The 16,984-nt window shown below is 37.3% G+C and overlaps 1 protein-coding gene across 3 annotated transcripts in view; it reads left to right on the top strand.

The window, feature by feature from the left end:
• The first annotated feature begins 26 nt into the window (after positions 1–26).
• Positions 27–16,984, top strand: part of AIG1 (androgen induced 1) — a 233,520-nt gene continuing 216,562 nt past the window's right edge. For 2 of the 3 annotated variants that reach the window (XM_033405977.2, XM_033405970.2), the window contains exon 1: positions 27–413. In XM_033405977.2, the coding sequence (XP_033261868.2) occupies positions 27–413 (387 nt within the window). The remainder of the gene's footprint in view (positions 414–16,984) is intronic. The other variant, XM_004263757.3, reaches the window with a different exon arrangement.

Raw genomic sequence — 16,984 nt, 5'->3', positions numbered from 1 at the left:
GCGAAGGCAGCAGCAGAATGACGTAGATGACGAAAGAGCTGACGCCACGCCGCCCACCCCACAGCCGCCGGTGCCCGCACACACCGCCCCGCCCCGCCCCGCCCGCCCGCGAGGTTGCCCGCGCGCGCGCTCGCGGTCGCGCCGGTCCCGCGGGACACGTCCCGCCAGGGCCCCCGCCCGCCCCGCCCGCGGCCGGAGTTCCCACGGCGCCCGCCAGAGCCCTGCGCCGCCCGTCCTCCTCGTCGCCGAGCCCGTCCGCGCCTTTCGCGAACATGGCGCTTGTCCCTTGCCAGGTGCTGCGGGTGGCCATCCTGCTGTCCTACTGCTCTATCCTGTGCAACTACAAGGCCATCGAAATGCCCTCGCACCAGACCTACGGAGGGAGCTGGAAATTCCTGACTTTCATTGATCTGGTAAGGCCGCTCCCCTCCCCCTCCCCCTCCCCCGTCCTCCCCTCACTCCGAGCCCGGGTGTGTTTGTGGGTGCGCCGGCACCTGCGCGCGTGCTCCAGCATCCACGCCGGTCCTCGCCTCTTCCCCAGTGACTGCGTCTTCCCCAGTGACTGCGTCTGAAGGCCAGGCTGCCCCCGCAGCAGCATTTTCTGTAGCACCCAACGTTATCTGGTAGCTGGGGCACGAGTGGAGGTGGGGCGCAGCCAGGTGGTGGGCTCTTTGGAGGGGAACACACACCTGCTTCTAAGAGGTGGCACGGGAAGATTCTCAACTTAGCAACTGGATCGAACGACCTTGGTCATGAGTGGCCTCAGACCCGTTCGCCCCCAAGGTGCTTTCCAGAGCACCCACCGTGGGATCAAGTCGCAGCAGCTGAAGGAAACTGGGTATTGTCGAATTACTTGGTGTTTCCTCTGAAAGGACTGTCCTCCTAACAAAGGAAAGAAAGCTCCTCATAAAGAAGAGAAATCGCCTAATAAAGTTGTCTTCTTTGCATCTGTTTTTGCCCATTGTCAGTAATTTACTTCCAACCTTCCCCCACCCCCCAGAAGCATTAGAAGAGAGAGCTTTTCAAAACGCATTCACAGTGGACTTTATACTTTCCCCATCTTCCCGTGTAAAAGTTAGCAATAGTTTGCATAAGCAGCTCCTCTGTTGGCACAATGATGGCCTTGGCAGTTGGAGGGCTTTTGTTTGTTTATTTGTTTTTTTTTAAGTTTATCCACTTCTGGCACTGAAAGGGCTGGAGAAGTATCACATGAGCATAAAACCCAATAAGGACATGGGGTGGAACCTAGGAACTTCAGGGTGAAAGACTGACCCAAACATACACTAAAAGATGGTCAAGTATGGACAGAGAATTAAAACAAAAGCGAGGAGCTTTGAGGACTAGAGAAAATGTAGAACCAATTCCTGGATCGCCAGAACTGCCCGTCCAAGGTTATGCACAAGGTTGGCTACACAAGCAAGATTGTAATCTCTAATTGTTGACCCTTTGTTTTGATGAAGAGAACTTGACACCTGTTTTAAGATACTTCCAAAGGCTTAGGATGTTTCGAAGATATGCAGTCAGCAGGTTTTTGTATAGAAATACCATTTTAAATTTGTATCATGTTAGATACTTTCAGAGAAGAATTTAAGCCCTTCCCCCAGCACTTTCCAAACTGGGCACCAAGACTGACCAGGGCATAGAGTGTTTCAGGGGTTTCAATTTTCAGTTCCTCAACTTCCAGCTCTTTCTTGAAACTGATCTGTCTCTGAACATGGGTGTTGCCTGCCAGTTCTCCTTTCTTCTGCCTTGTTCATCCAAGGGACAAGCACGTGACAAGGCTCTGTGCTGTATTTATCTGTTCCTTTTAGGATTCAGAAGATAGACAGTTGTCACTAGAACTATCTTCATATTTGATTGAAAAACAAAGTCAGACTTATCTTGACAGAAAGTCTTCTTGAGTTGATTGGCTCGTCATTGAGGATTGGCTCTACCTTTTATGTTATGTAGCAGACTTCTGGAGACTGAAACCTGCAGCCCTGAAGTTCTGATAAATATGTATCAGAGTGTTAGAAATCATGTCCCCTTTTCAACTGTTCAAACTTATGTTAAAAATATTTAGATGTTATTTAAAAAATATGTGCATAGATTTTCAGAATTCTTTTACTGGCTATGTGAACAAAATTTCTCTTGGATCACTACCTTATCCCATTTCTCCTGATCTCACTTTGAGCTGGCCCATTTGAGTGTTGTCAAGGAACAGCACTGAGCTGAAATACGGATGGAAACCCCACCAGAACCATAGAAACTATGAACAGTTCTCAGAAGCACCTTTGCATTAGATATAGTTTTGGGGGCGCAGGGGAGGGGATTAGCAGGGGAGAGCGGTAGAAATTGAGGGTATTGTTAACCCATGCGAGAAATGACAACTCACATTGGCATTGCTTACTGTGTGTTATAAAACAAGACTCACAAGAAACGATGTACCTCTCAGAACCTTTGAGTGACGTGAAACTGTAGTAGAGCCAATCTGACTCGGCTTAAACTGTCATACACTTTATATTTTAGCATTTAGTGGTTGGACCTGCCTATTTTAAATAATCATGACAAATATATTTTTGTCTCTTTCATACTTAAATTCAGTTTGTATAGGGCCTTCAGCCAATCATTCAAACTTTTTATCTCTATGGCTTCTGATTAAAATATAATAAATCTTTAATTGAGGGTTCCTGTGAGAAAATATGTCTAGAATATATTCAAAGAAACACTCATGCAAAGTGTTATTCTTTTTGTTACTAGAGATTTAGTCTTTGGAGCTTAAGCATTGTACAGCTGTTACAACAACCAGCCTGTGAGTCCCTACTATTGGTATGAAAAGATTAGGCCACTATTATTTACTCATTTAACTTTTCATTTTTCTGTGTTAAAAAAAAACTGAATAAACTTTATTACTTAGTGCTTTGGACATTTTTAATGATTCTAAGCTCATTAGAGCAATTTTGCAAGAGGGTTTAGCTTCTCAAAACTTCAGTGAGAAGGCCCTTGTCCTAGCCAACTTGGATCACAGAGAGTCAGGACATTTATCCTGGTGGCCACAGTCTGATTCCATGATCCACGGCATCAGTGTACCAGAATGTAGCTCAGGAATCTCAGGCGACACATATCCAGGATCATATGGTTATGTGGCAGGGGCCGTTCCAGCTATATCCATACCTTACTTTGAGTATGAGAGTCATCCCAATAGAATCAGAGCTCATGGTAAAAAGTGAAATGAAAGTTATTGCATAATAACTGCATAATAATTGCATAATAACATAATAACTGAATCTGCATCATTTGAAGAAAATTCATCAGCTGTGATACTGGTTAAGAAGATATTTGAACATTAGTAATGTTCAGTAATCTTATACCGAACATTATTACTGAACTATTACTGATATATTACTGTTATCAGTAATCTTATACTCTTATTGTTATTCCCCAAGAGCTTCTTTTCCTAGAATTGAAGCACTGTAAAAGAACTAAAAGTGCTTCAGGAAAATTCAAGTAAGTAAATGGAATACTGTCTCCACATGATAGGCAGAATAATAGGCCCCCAAAGCATGTCTGCATCCTAATCCCTGGAACCTGTGAGTATGTTAGGTTACATGGCAAAGTAATTAAAGTTGCTAATCAACTGACCTTCAAATAGGGAGATTTTCTCAGATTATCCATGTTACCCCAAGGTTTCTTAAAAGTGGAGGGAGGCAGGGGAGAAGAGTCAGTTGGAGGAAGATGTGACGGTGGAAGAAAGTCCCAGAGAGGTGCAACACTGCTGGCTTTGAAGATGGAGGAAGGGCCCAGGAGTCAAGGAATGTGGGAGGTGTCTCCAAGCTGGAAAGGGCGAGGAAATAAATTATCCCTGGAGCCTCCAGAAGGAACATAGCTCTGCTGACACCTTGATTTTAGCCCAGTGAGACCCATTTTGGACTTCTGACCTCCAAAACTATAAAATAATAAATTTGTGTTTAAATCACTAAATTTATGCTAATTTGTTGCAGCAGCAATAGAAGACTAGTATACTTGGCTCTAAATCCTGTGACCTAGAAAAGAAACCTTAAATGTTGTTGTACTGATGTGGTGACTCAGCTAGTTCTTTATGTGTATTAGATAACTGGTTAATTTTAGTTTTAACCAGAAACTATGCTGAGGAGACATACATGTGACAACAGGCAATGTGAGAATCTATGAAAATGGAATAACTTTGGAAAAACTAGGCCTTTTCTTTACTGTGAAGTATTTTAGAAATTATCATTGTGAAACGTGCCATGCTGGGAGGAATACTCTTAACTGGAAATAAGCTGGAAAGAAAAAACAAACTGACGAATGTTCAAATATTTTCTTAACTAGTATCACAGCTGATGGATTTTCTTCAAATGATGCAGATTCATTCACTTATTCATTAATCAAATAATTTCCCAAGTTATATAATAATTGTCCCCCAAAATAATAGAAATGAGGAATCAATCAAACCAACAAACATAAATTAAAAGAAAAAAGAAACTGGATGTTGAGGCCTCAAAGTAGTGCTGGAATACATTGGGTGTTAGGAAACATTTGAATAAATGGAACTTTCCAGATGTTCAGTGAGTATTCTCTTCCTGTCCTGTTTCCTCCTAAAAACATTCGAAACACTACAGATTTTTTTTTTTTTTGAAATATAGCAACCAGAATTTTATTCAGCTCTATATGGTAGAATGTCTAACACGTGAATAAGAATCAACTTCTTTGAAAAACATGAACTGGACATTTGTTATAAAAAATTAATATTGATTTTGGATTTAAGAAACTGATTTTTAAAGGTTGAAATAGAAACGTGATGATCCCATTTGCTCTAGTTTGTGGTACTCGCCATTTTGATAGTTACCATGTCTTAGGGCTCCATTATATTCATTATTTCTCCTATACTGACTTTCCATTCATGCACAGGCTGAACACCGGTGAGGCCCTACCTCCTCAAAGTGTAGTGTGAGGACCAGCAGTGATCTTATCTGGGAGCCTGGTAGAAATGTGGACCCTCCAGCTCCACCCCAGACCTTCTGAATAAGAATCTACCTGTTAATAAGATCACTAGGTGATTCTTTTTCACATTTTAGTTTGAAAAATGCTGCTCTAGGCCATGCTGTTTTTGTTTTGTAATTTAACATGGAATAGCTTGTAGGACACAGCCTTCATATATTAATTCTGCCAGCTATATTTAAAACATATTTAAACATATTTCAAAATATATTTAATTATGTCACTTTTACTGTGACATAGTTAAAAACATGTTGTAAAAAATTACAACTGTAAAATAAAAGAAAGAGAAAAATATGTATTTGGTACCAAGGGTGAGCTATTTGTTGCAATTGAGAAACAAGTTTGTCTAATCTTTAGGGAAATCAGGTGAAAAAGAATACACATTTGATTGTATTGTCTCTACTGTTGGAATAAAGGAAGCATAACAATTTATCAGGAAAAATACAATTCCTTCCAGGCACTGACTTTGCAAGGTTATTTATCACTCAGCTAGTCATATAAATGACATCGGGTAGCATAGCAGGTAATGCCTTTGATTGTTTTCTAGCAGATTATCAATAGAAATATTCTTATTGTTGATGTTTTTTATATTATGATTTTATGAAAGCCAAAGGCATGGTCTTCTGTTTTGACTGGGTGAAGGCATTTTTGTAGAGGTTTAAGGTAGTATAATCTGGGTACTTAATTTTGTTATCTAAATCCGTTTTACAAAAGAATTTGAGAAAACCACAGAGTGAGCAGGATAAATAAGTGTTCAGATGTTGAAAAGCTTGGGGTGTTCAAAGAACAGGAAATGGTCAAGTACACCTGGAGGATAGATTTTTTGCTTTTAGACACACTAAGAATTTTTGACCTTTAAAAATGTTTAAAAGGGAGAAAAAACTGCGTAAGTATACTAAATGATGCATTTGAGTTTGTCATATTTACTTATATACTTATAATAAAATATTCTTGACTCCATTAAGTGCATGGCTTAATTTTAAATAGGAAATAAAATATCTTGAGAAGAGATTCTACATACTATTATGTAACTATGATACTTAGCTTTGCCAGTCAAAACCGCAGAGTGCCATGTGAAGGCCAGTAGTTCATTGAGTAGTCTGAACAAAATTAGATTGGTTTGTTTTGGTTTGGTTTTTTCTTTTTTTTTTGGATATTATACAAAGAGGGTGAAACTGCAAATTTTTTTTCAGTACAATCAGACTTGACCCTAAAATGCAGGTAAACTTTAAGGATTAAATAATGCTTTTTCCTAACCTGGGAGAAGAATTTTGAGTATAATACTTTACACAGAGTCCTCTTCCCCCTCTTTGAAAGTGTTTCTTTTGGAGCAAACATAAAATAGGGACCTGGTTTTGTCAGAGTCGGGGAAATAGTTGATGATATAATCTCTAATTCCCTTTCTTAGTTGCAAATGTTATTGAAATTACAGAGTCATCTGACCATCTTGAGGTCACTTCTTTTCCCATCTCTGCCATCCCCCATGTCTGGTATAACATTTAACAAAATTGGTAACTGCTCTTGAGGCTTTCATTTGTTTCTCTGTGTTCCCCTGAAATGTCATATGTTTCTGTGGAAGTGTGAACAATACTACAGTTTTCCATATTGAATCAGATGTTCCTGTGATCCAAGCACACTTGGAAAAAGCTTACTGCTTAGGATTCCATAACAACATAGCTTTCTTTTGCGTCTAGCAGCCTGTGGCTAGACAGTTAAAGGGCCCCTGTCTCACCTGCAGGGTATTCCTGCCAGAGGACAGTGAGTACAGACCCCTCTCTGCATGTGAGAGACCCCTGGATCAGATCCATCGTGGAGGGCAGCAAGGTATGCAATGTTGCTTTGATAGGCTGGATCAAGACAGGCTAATTGGGAATCACCAGAGAAATTGCTTGAATTCACCAAGTGATAAGAATACTGTCATTTTGAATCTTGAGCAAATGGCATGTGTTCATGACAGTGCTTTAGAAGCATGGAATTCTAAAAAGTCAGTGAGACAGTGGTCTAGCCCTTTCAGGTTGACATATTTAGAACTGTCAGGCTGTATTATAACTTAAAATTTTAATTTCAAAAGCAGTACCTAAAATTCCAGAAAATTTGTATAATACTGGAAACCGTAGGGAAGCAAATATATTCCATCTTAAGTGTCCCTAATTTTCAGTGCATCTTAGCATTGAAGTGCTTCAAGATGGTATTTTCTTCAGAACTTCATGAATACTCAGAAACACACATAGAGGGAAAGTCAGACTGTATATATATGCATGTATACATTATATGCATGTATGTGTATATATGTGTGTGCACATTTATATATTCAGATTTCAGAAAAATCATATTATTTATAAAAATTATTTTAAAATTATATTTAAAAAGGAGATACCAATGTTAGTATTTTGGCATTTGCCTTTTGAGCCATATATGGCCTTTTCTTTGAAACAAAAATTCAATATATACATATGGTTTGTATAAATTTGTTTTTTAAAATTAATAGACACCATAATTCCCTCTTTTTGGTGCGCAGTTCTGAGTTTTGACGGATGCATAGTTGCCACCACCACAATCACCTAAAAATATTAAAATATTCCCTTGTGCTGCCCCCTTAGAGTCAAACCCTCCCCTGAATCTTAACAATCACAGGTTTGTTTTCTACCCTTGTAGTTTTGCCTTTTCTACACAAATATGTAAAGCAGACGGGATATAGCGTTTGAGCCTGGTGCTTTTTGTTTAGCATAATACATTTCAGATTCCTCTCTGCTGCTGTGTGTATCCATAATTTGTTCCATTTTAATGCTGAGTAGTATTTTATGGTATTGATGTATCGCTTTGTTGATTCACTCATAAATTGAAGTGCGTTTGAGTTTTTCCTAGTTTGGGGTGATTATGAGGAAAGCTACTGTAAACATTTGCATCCAAGTTTTTGTATGAACATGAGTTTTTATTTTTACTGGGAGTGGGATCGCTTGGTTATATGGCAAGTATATGTTTAGCTTGATAAAAAACTGCCAGACTGTTTTCCAGAGTGGTTGTGCCACGTTGCACTGCCATCAGCAATGTGTGAGGGTTCCAGTCGCTCTGCGTCCTGTCAGTGTGTGGCATTGTCAATTTTTCTTCTACTTTAGCTATTCTAATAGTTGTGCAGTGGTATTTCATTGTGGTTTTAATTTGCATTTCCCTCATGACTCATGGTATTAAGCCTCTTTTCTTATGCATTCTTATCATACATATATCTTCTTTACGAAGCGCCTGTTCAAATCCTTTGCCCATTTAAAAAAAAAAGGGTTGTTTTCTTATTGTTAAGCTTTGAGAGTTTTTGTGTATGCTGAAAAGAAGTTCTTTGTCAAATACGTGATTTGCAAACATTTTCTCCCTGTCTGGGAGTATCTTTACCTTTTGTTGGTATAGACAGGCCACAATTTACAATGGTTCGACTTTATGATTTTTCGACTTTTTTATAGTATGAAAGTGATATACATTCAGTAGTAACTGTACTTCCAGTTTTGAATTTTGATCTCTTCCTGGGTTAGTGATATGTGGCACGATATGCTCTTGCAATGCTGGGCAGAGCAGCGAGCCCCAGCTCCCAGTCAGCCATGCGATCAGGAGGGTAAGCAACCAATACACCTACATTCTGTTTTTCACTTTCAGTAGAGTATTCAGTAAATTACATGAGACATTCAACACATTATTATAAAATAGGCTTTGGGTGAGATGATTTTGCCCAACTATAGGCTAATGTAAGTATTTTGAGCACGTTTAAGGCAGGCTAGGCTAAGCGATGATGTTCAGTAGGTTATGTGTTCAGTGCATTTTTGACTTAGGCAATATTTTCACTTTACCATGAGTTTATCAGGATGTGACACCGTGGTAAATTGAGGATGATCTGTAGTGTCTTTTGCAGAGCAAAAGTTTATCATTTTGATGACATCCAGTTAATTTTTGATTGCTGTGTAGTGCTATCTCATTGGGGTTATAATTTGCATTTCTCAAATGGCTAATAATCTTGAACATCTTTTCATGTCTTACTTGCCATGTGTATGTCCTCTTCAGTGAAACAAATAGTATTGTTAAATTTTACTTTTTGTTAAATGTTAAATACATTTGATTTTTGCATATTGACCTTACATCCTATGATTTTGCTAATTCACTTATTCATTCTAGGAGCTTTGTTGTGGATTTCATGGACTTTTCTTTTTTTATATAGACGACCATATCATCTGCTAATAGAGACAGTTTTCTTCCTTTCTAATTGTCATGGCTTTTATTTCTTTTTCATGTGTTGTTGCATTGGTTAAGACTTCTAATATGATACTGAACATAAGTGGTGAGAGTGGATATTCTTGTCATTTCTTTTTTAGGAGGAAACAGTCTTTTGCAAGTAAGTATAATAGTAGCTATAGACTTTTTATGCATATACCCTTTATCAGTTTGAGTACATTTCCTTCTGTTTCTTGTTTACTGAGAAGCTTTTAAAAAAAATATCGTAAATGGATGTTGAATTTTGTCAAATGATTTTAACTGCGTCTATTGATATGTTCATATGGCTTTTTTTCCCTCTTAATATGGTGAATTACATTGATTGATTTTTGAATATTAAGTCAGTCTTACACTCCTGGGGTGAATGCACTTGGCTGTGGTATATTGTCCTTTTTATATATTGCTTAATTTGATTTGCTAATATTTTGTGGATTTTACCTCTCTGTTAATGAGGAATATTTGTGTGTAGTTTTTTATTTTTCTTCTTTGCCTGACTTTGATATTAGTGTAATGCTAGCCTTATTCCTCCTCAATGTTCTGGAAGAGATTGAGCAGAATTGGTTTTACTTCTTCCTGAAATTTGTGACAGAATTTATAATTGAAAACCACTGGGCCAGGAGTTTTCTTTGTTGAAAATTCATTTTGGTTGATTTCAAGATATAGGAGTATTCAGCTTATTTCTTTCTTTTTCATTGAGATTTGGTAGTTTATATCTTTCAAAAAGTTGATCCATTTCATCTAATATCAATATTCTTTCCTTATCTTTCTCTTATTGTCTTTAGGGTCTGTGGTGATAACCACATTTCATTCCTGATATTGGGAATCTGTGTCTTATCTCTTTTTTCTTTATCAGTGTGGCTAAGGACTTCTCATAAGTTCTTTATGTTTTTCAAAGTTCAGCTTTCGGATTCACTGGTTTTTTCCTATTGTTTTTCTGTTTTCAATTTCATTGATTTCTGTTTTTAAAGTTTATTACTTTCTCCCTTTTGTTTTGGGTTAAATTGGTTCTTCTTTATTAGTTTCTTAACTAATAAATCTGTGGAAACAGATTATTTATTAAATTGAGTCCTTCTTCCCTTTTAAAACATTTAATACTAAGTACTGCTTTAGTTGCATCTCAAAAGTTTTAATACATTTTATTTTCATTGTCATTCACTTCAAAATATTTTTTAAATTCCTTTGAGTCTTTCTATTTAAAAAAAATTATCAAGTCTTTGTTTTTGGAGCAGTTTTAGGTTCACAGCAAAATTGAGAGAAATGTAGAGAGATTTCCCATATATTCCTTGCCCCCACGAGAGTCTTTCTATTTTACAATGGTTATTTAAACATGTGGGGTTTAATTTACACATTTTTGGCTATATCTGAGATATCTTTCTATCATTTGTTTCTAGTTTAAATTCCATTATGATCAGAGATCATTTTCTGCATGATTTCAATTCTTTTAAATTTGTTAAGTTTGTTTTTATGGCTAAAATATGGACTATCATGTTGAATATTTCATGTACACTTGAAAAAAAAATGTATTCTTCTCTTGTTAGGTAGAGTGTTCCTTAAATGTCGATTATATTAAGTTAGTGGGTAACGTTGATCAGGTCTCTTGTATCTTGCTGATTTTCTGTCTGCCTGCTCTCTCATTAACAGAGAGGAGCATTGAAGTCTCTCTGTAATCGTGTAATTGTGTAAAAGTGTAATTATGGGTTTGTCTATTTCTTGTTTCAGTTTTATCAGTTTTACTTCACATATTTTGGGGCATATACATTGTTAAGTACATACACATTTAAGAATGCTATATATCTTGATGAATTGTTTGTTTTATGATTATAAATATTCTTCTTTTTCCTTGATAAATTTCCTTGTTCCAAAGTCTGCTTTGCTTGATATTAACATAACTTTTCCAGCTTTCTTTTGATTGTATATTTTTTTCATCCTTTTACTTTTATCTTACCTATAGTGGTATATTTAAAGTGGATTGTGTTTTGACAACATACTGAGTCTTATTTTTAAACTTATTTGATAATCTCTATACTTCAGTAGATACCATTTACATTTAATTTAATTATGGAAATGGTTGGATTTAGGTCTACCATTTATTATTTGTTTTCTTTTTCTTACCCTTTTTTTGTTCCCTCATTCCCCATTTCCTGCCTTCTTCTGGATTATGTGAGTATTTTTTAGTATTCACTTTAATTTAACTATTGGCTATTTGGATTATCTCTTTGTATTATCATTTTAGTTGCTGTTCTGGGATTATCATATACACACCTCACTTTACACAATCTAGAGTGAATAGTTGACCGCTTCAATTAAAACATACAAACCTTATCAATTTACCCTCCCCACTTTATGTGATAATTGTCATATTAAGTACATCCAAATAACTTGAGAACTCCATAGACAATATTATAAGTTTTGCTATCAAGTCAAATATTTTAAATAACTTAGTAGAGTAAAATAGTCTGTTATATTTACCCAGATATTTACCATTTTTATTGTTCTTCGTTCCGTCCTTGTGTCTGTATTTCCCTCTGATATCATTTCCTATAAGCCTGAGAACATTTTTTTAGCATTTCTTTAAGAACAGATCTACTGGCAACAAATTCCTTTAGTTTCCTTAATCAAAGACTTCTTCTGTTTTGCCTTCAGTCCTGAAAGATATTTTCACTGGGTATAAAATTCTGGTTAATAGTTCTTTTATCACTTGAAAGATGTTGTGTCACTGTCATCTGGCCTCTGTGATTTCTGATGTGAAATCTGCAGTCATCCAAACCATTGCTCCCTTGAATGTAATGTGTTGTTTTCCTCTGGCTTGCTTTAAGTTTTTTCCCTTTATCTTTAGTTTTGAACAGTTTGATTATGATGTGTCTGGCCCTGTTTTTATGAGTTTATGCTATTAGGGATTTGCTGAACCTCTTGAATCTGCAATCTGATATCTTTCACTCAATTTGAGAAGTTTTCAGTCATTGTTTCTTCAGATATTCTTTCTGCATCCATCTATCTCCTTTATCTCTTCTTCTGGGACTCCATTGATATGAATATCAGACCTTTTGATTATTGTCACACAGGTTTCTGAAGACATGGGTTTTTTTTCTTTTTTCAGTCTTTTTTTTCCTCTCTGTTCTTTAGGTTGTATAATTTCTATTGATTTGCCTCCAAATTCACTGACTCTTTCCTTTGTTATCTGCATTCTGCTATTAAGTGCATACAAGGAGTTTTAAAATTTCAGCTTTTGTCTTTTTCAGTTCTAAAATTTCCATTTTATTCATAGCTTCTACTTCTCAACTAAGCATTTCTATCTTTTATTCTTTTAAACAATGTTCACCTTTTATCTTATGGAAGATCATTGAAGAGCTGTCCTAAAGTCCTTGCCTGATAATTCCAACGTCTGGGCCATCTTGGAAGTGGCATTTGTTAATTGTCTTTTTCCTTGAATATTGATCAGATTTCTGGCTCTTTGTATGTCAAGTTATTTTTGAACATACCCTGAACATTTGGAATATTATGTCGTGAGACTCTGGGTCTTGTTAAAGCCCTTTGGAAAACGTTGACTTGCTTTTCTGTTTGATTGTTTAAGAGGCAATCAATCGAGTTAGGTTCTAACTTCATATTCTGTCTCATAGTGGTTCTGATGTCAGCTGAATTTTCAAAGATTTTGCAATGCTTTTTGGATCTTACTGGAGCTTACACCACTCAAGGGTTAGTCTAGAACTACGGTAATGTTTTCTATGGTAGTTCAGGTCTTGATGCATCTGCTATGCTTCTTTAGGTTTGTTCTGGGCAGGTCCAAGACTTATGTCAGTTCATAACATAGACTTAGGAGTTGCTTCTTTTCAGCTCTCTTCTCTCCATGATTTCTCCCATACTCTACAGCCCTCAGACACTCTTTTCCTTGGTTTCTCTGGCCAGAAAGATGGAGTTCTCTCAGAATCTGAGCCTCCTATGCTGCCGTGCAGTCCTACACAATTGGAACGTCCTTCACAGAGAAGCAGCAAGAGAAAAAAATCCTCTGTAAGAAGGCCTTTTCCCAGTTTCTCTGGTTTTTCTTGGGGTTTTAGATACATGTGCTGTTGCCTGTGCAGCTCTGTGACTGGGCCTGGCCTCAGAGCACGGCTGGGAGAGAAATGAAAGGTGAAAAAAAAAAGGGATCTCCCTCAAAATCTCCAGCACACAGCAGTCTTTTCCCCATACCTCTGGCAGAGAAGAAGGCGTTTCTCCTGGAGTTTTTGCTGTCTGTACTTGCTGCACAATTCCAGAATTCAGCTTGCCCTCAAGTCAATTCTAGGGAAAAAAGGAAAATAAAAATTCATGGATCTCACCCATTATGGATCCTTAATTCAAGTTTTCACTTTAATTCCCAATACACCTGGTATGTGTACTTTTCTAAGTCCTTAGGTGGTGGTTTTTGTATTCTGTTGTGAGTTTTAGTGGGAATGATAGGCTGCAGTCAGCTTTCTCCATCATGGCTGGCACTGGAAGTAGCTTACATATCATTTTAATACCTATTTTTTCCACCTAGAATATTTTGTAAATATTTTTCCATGCCATTATACATTCTTCGATAACATCATTTTTAATGACTGCATATTCCTTTTTTTGTTTTTGTTTTAAAGAAGATGTTGGGGGTAGGAGTTAATTAATTAATTTATTTTTGCTGTGTTGGGTCTTCATTTCTGTGTGAGGGCTTTCTCTAGTTGTGGCAAGCGGGGGCCACTCTTCATCGCGGTGCGCGGGCCTCTCACTATCGCGGCCTCTCTTGTCACGGAGCACAGGCTCCAAACGCACAGGCTCAGTAGTTGTGGCTCACGGACCTAGTTGCTCCGCGGCATGTGGGATTCTCCCAGACCAGGGCTCGAACCCGTGTCCCCTGCATTAGCAGGCAGATTCTCAACCACTGCGCCACCAGGGAAGCCCCTGCATATTCCTTTTTATATGGGTGTTTATATTGATTGTCTTAGTGAACAAATTGGATAAATAAATTTTTACACACATCTGTGCTTATTTTCTTAGGATAAATTATTAGAGGCAGAATTGCTATACAAAGTCTTTAAAAGAGTATCTTAAACTTTAAGTCAGTAAATTTACATTCTCTCCAAAATTTAGAGTGCTTATTTCTCTATATTCCTGCTAACACATTTTTCTATGAATAGAAAAATAATGCCAGTGATCACTCGAGGTGCTTCAACCCCACAGTTTCCTGTCCAGGAGATGCTGTGTAAATATTTCACCACATATGTCATAAATATGAGTGACTAGCTATCTTTGACTGTTTATAAAACCCAGTGGTATTAGGCACATTTAGTTTGGGCTCATAAATACTTGAGGCAAACATAAATCTTTAAGTGCCTAAAACATCCCAGTTAGGATGGAATTGACATGGCTGAAGTGAGCAAAATAGTTTTCTATGTGCAGTAATCATGGGTTTGCTTGTTTATTCTACTCATCTTGCATTAAAATTGTATGTTAACTGAGTCATGAGTGATTTATTATATCCAATTTGAAAAGTCAACATTAGGAGTCCAAGGAAAGTGTGTCTGCTGTAACATTACCCATCCTTTTCTTTGTAATTACACTTACACATCTTTGCTATTTCTAAAAAGACATATGAACATTAAGAATGCATATAGCATGGGAGAATATCCTCTTCTAAAATATTAAGGCATTTGTTCTATGCCAGAACAGATCATTTCTGTATCAGCCCAGGTCTTTGCAGAGAAGAGAGATGGCACACTTAATTTCGGTAATTTGAGTGAATTTAGTGAAGGAATGATTTACAAGGGTGGACAGGGTGTAGAGAAGTCACAAGATATAGCACAAAACTTGTGGGCTAGTAACAGGGGCAAGTTACCACTGTGAGGCCCGAACAGTGACCTTTGGTGCTCATCTGGCATGCAAGGACCTTCAGGGATTGAGGGAACAAAACAAATACCCCAAGGGTCCTTTCCTTCCTCTGTCTGATTTCCTGCCAGTACTCCTCCTTGGTTAAACCCTACAGGAAGTCAGAGGGTAAGAAAGCCTCTTCATGCAGTGCACAGAGATCTACCAAAGTGAATATAGGAAAATTTATTGAATTTAAATCCCTTACCACAAGCACATTCAGAAATCTCTGGCCAATTTGCAACCATTTGTATATGATGAAGGAAAATTTTTGTTTCAGAAGGTATTTATAGTTGAATATATAATATAATTCTTAACATATGAGATTTTTAGCAAAATATACTATCAATTTATTGTAGAATTATATGCAACATATTATACCTATTAAATAGAGGCTTTATAGGATAAAAGGTGAGCAGTTGGGTTTGGAAGTCAGATCGAATTTGAATCCCAGCCTTTCCATCTACCAGATCTGACTCTGGGTAAATTTATTACCATCTCTAAGGCCTAATGTTATTATTGCTGTTGTTTTTAATTTGTTAAATGGGAATAATGATAGTATCTATCACATAGAGTTGTGAGGATTAAATGTGATAATGTATATTAATTGTATAACCCAATGCCTGGCACATATCAAGTAGTTAATAAATGTTATCTACTATTATTCTAATTGTTACATATATACCTGTCAACAGAGACAAGAACCATGATTTGAGAGGACTGTGGTCATTATAGGATGAAACTAATTTTTTAACTAAGTTTAGTGTTCAGAAAGGATAGAGAGTTCAATGATTAAGTGCACAGGCTCTGGAGTAAAATCTCCTGGGTTGGCAGCCTAGTCCTGCCTCTGACTGCTTCCTTGGACCAGCCACTTATCTGCTCTGTGACCTAGTTTCTTCATCTGAAAAGTGAGGATGCTAGAAATATGTATATACATAGAAAGGATGAGGGACTTCCCTGGTGGTCCAGTGGTTGAGACTTCACCTTCCAATGCAGGGGGTGCAGATTCAATCCCTGGTCTGGGAGCTAAGATCCCACATGCCTCAGGGCCAAAAACCAAAACATAAAACAGAAGCAATATTGTAACAAATTCAATAAAGACTTTAAAAGTGGTCCACATCAAAAAATCTTTAAAACAAAATAGAAAGGATGAAATTCACAATAATGTAAGAAATTTAGAATTTACAGTCAACCTGGTTTCAGAATCTGAGAGGATAGTCCCATGAAAGCCAGGGCTAGCGAAATTGTTTCCAGATATGTAACTGATGGCCCTCCATATCTGCTGGTCTAAAATCTGAGATGATAGTACTGAAGCTCTTTTCTTGTTTCTGATTCAGGGATAAAGTGTCTGGAAAGACTTCTTTATTCCAGGGTCATAGATCTGGGAGGCAGCCAAAGTGTTGCCTCATTGGTGTCTGTAAAACCCAGAAACAACTAGGCAGCAGGGAAGTAGGAAGAGGTCTAACAGAAGTGCATTACATCCTAAGAAATGTAATATATACAAACAAAGTGTTGTAGGTTTCTACTACTAAGCAGTAGTGTACTCTGAGATTTACAGTTTCTTTTTCATGTACTCCATTACTTCAGAGTGATAGAGAACCAACCTATGAGTGGGGCAAAATGCCTTCTCAACAGGGCGAATGCTCATTACCTGGAAAGCTTACAAAATACTACTAAATTGAGCTTAAATTGTACATATAAATTATTATTCATCCATAGTTCTGGGACTAGAGCAGCACTGAAGTAAAAGAGTGACCCCGAGATCAATCTACATATCCTATCTGTTGGAAAATACTAGTCTTAGATAAATCTTTTTTTGTTCTGAGCTGAGTAAATAGAATAAAACCCAACTATATGCAACCCT

The sequence above is a fragment of the Orcinus orca genome, chromosome 12, assembly GCF_937001465.1.
Source record: "Orcinus orca chromosome 12, mOrcOrc1.1, whole genome shotgun sequence".
Classification (NCBI taxonomy): domain Eukaryota; kingdom Metazoa; phylum Chordata; class Mammalia; order Artiodactyla; family Delphinidae; genus Orcinus; species Orcinus orca.
Note: the sequence above shows the minus strand (reverse complement) of the source record. Positions and strands in the feature narration are given on the sequence as shown.